The following is a 4,069-nucleotide window of genomic DNA, read 5'->3' as shown; positions in this document are numbered from 1 at the left end:
CACCATCATCATCATCACCACCATCACCATCATCTTCATCACCATCTTCATCTTCTTCATCACCCTCCACCAGCTCCTCAGGATCTTCTTCTCTTGAATCACTTCCTAATTTAATCTGCAGAGAAACGTCTTCTTCTTCTTCTTCTTCTTCTTCTTCTTCTGTGAACCAGCTCAGTTTTTTGACAGACGGAGGAGAAAGTAGTGACATGTGACCACAGAGTCTCCTCCCTGGTGAGGTCATTAGTGAATCTCTGTGAAGAGGTGCAGCAGCAGCAGCAGGAGGAGGAGGAAGAGGAGGAGGAGGAGGAGGAGGAGGAGGAGGATCAGTGGGTTGAGGTTCACTCCAGGACAGACTGTGGTCAAAGTCTGATCAGATCTACAGCGTTTCTCTTAATAAAACGTGAAAATGTCAGAGGCCCACTGACATAAACATGTCTGTCAATCAACGGAGCAGTGGGTGGAGTTAGTGGTGTTCTTCATGCTGATTGGACAGAGAGTTGTAGAGATGAAGGGATTCAGACCATTTTCATTGGTTCACATGGACTGGACAAAAAGATTCTAGATTGTTCTCCTTCCTGGTTCCTGCAGAGTCAGAGCATGAAGTAACTAGTACCATGTGGAGCCAGAACCAGGTGTGAGGAGGTGCTGGTGTCTTCAGTGAATGTCCCCCGTCTCTCAGAGACTCATTAACTCCTGTCTTTTCGGAGGTCAGTTCCAGTTCTTTAACTGTTCATTAGCAGCACAAAGAGACTCCAGCAGATGTGATCGTTTCCAGGGTCCAATCTGCTCCGTCTGCCTGCAGCTCTTTGTCTCCACTCAGAGGGAGGGGAGGAGGGGGAGATCAGGGTGAGGAGGGAACCGGGCAGGAGCTCCTTTATTTGTTCTGTTTGGCCAAGGCTGAGTGGCTGCCAACCAGGCAGAGACGGAGTGAGGATGAATCAGCTGTGACAAGGTGAGGTCCGCCTCGTTGTTCAGGCGCTGACAGCTCTGCTGCTCCCAGAGATGGAGACACAGGCCGTTAAATCCAGGCCGTCACAGGAGGAGACAGAGAGGAGATAAAAGAGCCGGAGAGGAGGAGGAGGAGGAGGGGGTGAATTTATGATCTGACCAGGTGAAGAGACACCATGATGGAGAAGACTGTTCTGTTCTGTTGTAGTAGAACTTCTCCAGGGTTCACTGAGCTCCAGATGAATGAAGTTCAGCTCTCACTCACCCTGACAGGTGGAGACAACAACGGTACCGGGCGGAACCGTTCCTGTAACTGTTCCTGTCAGCGTCTCTTACAGCAGATTCTCTCAGGGTGGACGGAACCGACATGAACGTGTGAGAACCAGGAGTTAACGTGAAGTGAGGGAGTGAGGAGGACATGGGTCAAACGCTGAGGTCAAAGGTCAACTGACAGCATCTCTGCACATAGGTAAAGAGCCACCGTCACATCCTGTGATTTGACCCTTGACCCCGAGCCACGACAGTAACTTGCGGATGTGGAGAAGGAAGAAGAGGACGTCCATGTCCACAGGTGTCTCAGGAGAACAGAGCTACTGTCATTATAACAAATCAAAGAGCATCATGGGAATTTATCCCCTACACTCCAACATACTACAGTATTTTCTTTCCTTTTTTTTTTTTTTTTACTAAACTTCGATCCAGTGTGAGAGTGAGAACCAGGTCAGTTCTAATAACTGACAGCAGTGTCTGTTCTCAGCAGCTGCCGCTGTGTTAATGACATGAGAACAACCAGGAGAACATCTGTACCAGGTGTTCCATGGACTCAGGGCTGGTCCTGCGCTCACGGCTAGCTAACATGGAAACATGACATAATCACACAATAAAAGTCATAACAACAACGACGACAACAACAACAACAACAGCCCATCTGTCCCAGAACCAATTAGCTGCTGTCAGATTGACCCGGACCTACACCTGGAGGAGGAGGTGGTGCAGGAGGAGGTGAAGGTAAAAAAAAGTCTTCAAACCTTAGCAAACGCCCCCCTCTCTCCATGAAGAAAAAAAAGTTCAAACTCATGGAACGTTCTTCACAACAACGACAACAACAACAACAACAAAACGTTCTTCACAACCACGACAACAACAACAACAACGACAGGGTTCCGTCTCAGTACCAACAACATGAAGAACCCACAGCAGCAGGTTGATCAGAGCGACTGCAGCAAACAGGAAGTAGATTTACTTACCTTTCTGCCCCCTGTGTTCAGCTTGATGGGTTTGAGGAAGGGGTCAAAGATCATGTGACTGGTCTCGATGTTGACTGGAGACTGGCGTTTCCCCACAGAGCACATGTTCCACGCAGAGTTGACCAGACCCCAGAAGGACGGCACTGCAAAGACACACAGACAGGGGGCGTCAGAGAGAGACCATCGAGAGGTCAGTCATTAGAACGAAGGTCATGAGGTCAGGAAATAAACATCAGGTCAAAACTGCTGAAGGTTTTCAGACTGAAACGTTTCAAACTGTACTTTGTTCCAGGAGAAGAACGCCAAGCTGCTGACGTGACATTTAATGACACACGTATGTATGAACGTGCACATGCATACGTGCACTGAGGGAGGTGGGAGGACGAGGGAGGGAGGGAGAGAGAGAGAGAGAGACTTAATGAAACGTCTTCATCGTGTCAGAGGACTGTGGATGAAAACTCACACACACACACACACACACACACACACTCACACACACTCTCTCTCTCTCTCTCTCTCTCTCTGTGAACATCATTTTTTCTCATTCAGCAGCAGCAGCGTCAGGAGAGAAATATAAAAAAGCGTCGTCTTCTCTCTGTAACTGCTGGGTTGCAAATTTGGCCTGGATGAAAGAAGGAGTCGTGAGGAGAGACCGCAGGAGGAGAAAGGCTTCAGAGGAGGGGGAGGAAGAGGAGGAGGAACAGGCTAGAGAGACAGTAGTTAGATGGTTCCTACAGTACCACACTAGTACTACAGTAGTACCTCAGCAGTACCAGAGTAGTACCACAGTAGTACTTCAATAGTACCACAATAGTAACACAGTAGTACCTCAGTCGTACCACAGTAGTACCTCAGCAGTACCACAGTAGTACCACAGTAGTCTCAGTAGTACCTCAGTCGTACCACAGCAGTACTACAGTAGTACCTCAGTAGTACTACAGTAGTACCTCAGTAGTACCTCAGTAGTACCTCAGTAGTACCTCAGTAGTACCTCAGTAGTACCTCAGTAGTACCTCAGTAGTACCTCAGTAGTACCTCAGTAGTACCTCAGTAGTACCTCAGTAGTACCTCAGTAGTACCTCAGTAGTACCTCAGTAGTACCTCAGTAGTACCTCAGTAGTACCACAGTAGTACCACAGTAGTACCTCAGTAGTACCTCAGCAGTACTACAGTAGTACCTCAGTAGTACCACAGTCTCAGTGGTTTTATTTGGTCGACCAGCCCAAAGAGAACGTTCTCTGTCAGAAAGGTCAGTGACCTCTGACCTCTGCAGGGCTTTAATTCATTTCTCAGTAGAGATCTTTCTTTTCTCCTCCTCCTCCTCCTCCTCTGTTGCAGTTGTCATCCACAGCTGACAGTGACCTCCTCTCCCGGCCTTCAGCTCTTATATCCCAGACCATTACCGTGGCGACAGCAGGCGTTAGTGTGACTGACATGTTTATTGTGCTGCTGACGACGCAGCACTAATGAGGCCTTCACTCTGTTCTCAGGGGCTGGGATTAACACGCCTCCGCCGCCTCCGCCGCCACCACCGGAGGAGCTACAGCACAGGCGGCTGTCGCCCACCATTTACCTGAGAGTCAGCGTGTGTGTGTGTGTGTGTGTGAGGGGTTTTTACACACACACACATACGCTCACACACCAGTTTGACATGCTATCACGTGCTAGCGCTCCTCTTCATCAGCTGCTCCTCATCAGTAGCCTCCTCTTTATCAGCCGCAGCTTTAGCACTAATGGGGCCGACACTGGTGCTGCTGACGATTAGCAGAACAAAGTATAAATCACTAGGCAGCTATTACTGCGCCGTGTCACAGGTACTCCAACATCTCCAAGATGCTGTTGATGCATGTGTGTGGGTGAGAAGAGGAGGGCGG

At 49.1% G+C, this 4,069-nt stretch overlaps 1 protein-coding gene across 2 annotated transcripts in view; it reads right to left on the bottom strand.

The window, feature by feature from the left end:
* ca10a (carbonic anhydrase Xa) overlaps positions 1–4,069 on the bottom strand; it is a 60,291-nt gene that overhangs the window by 22,118 nt on the left and 34,104 nt on the right. For both annotated transcript variants that reach the window (XM_008314888.3, XM_017034815.2), the window contains exon 3: positions 2,196–2,338. In XM_008314888.3, the coding sequence (XP_008313110.1) occupies positions 2,196–2,338 (143 nt within the window). The remainder of the gene's footprint in view (positions 1–2,195; positions 2,339–4,069) is intronic.

Source organism: Cynoglossus semilaevis, chromosome 8, assembly GCF_000523025.1.
Source record: "Cynoglossus semilaevis isolate Cse_v1.0 chromosome 8, Cse_v1.0, whole genome shotgun sequence".
Taxonomy (NCBI): Eukaryota; Metazoa; Chordata; class Actinopteri; order Pleuronectiformes; family Cynoglossidae; genus Cynoglossus; species Cynoglossus semilaevis.
The sequence above is the reverse complement of the archived record's forward strand: the minus strand, read 5'-3'. Positions and strand labels throughout refer to the sequence as shown.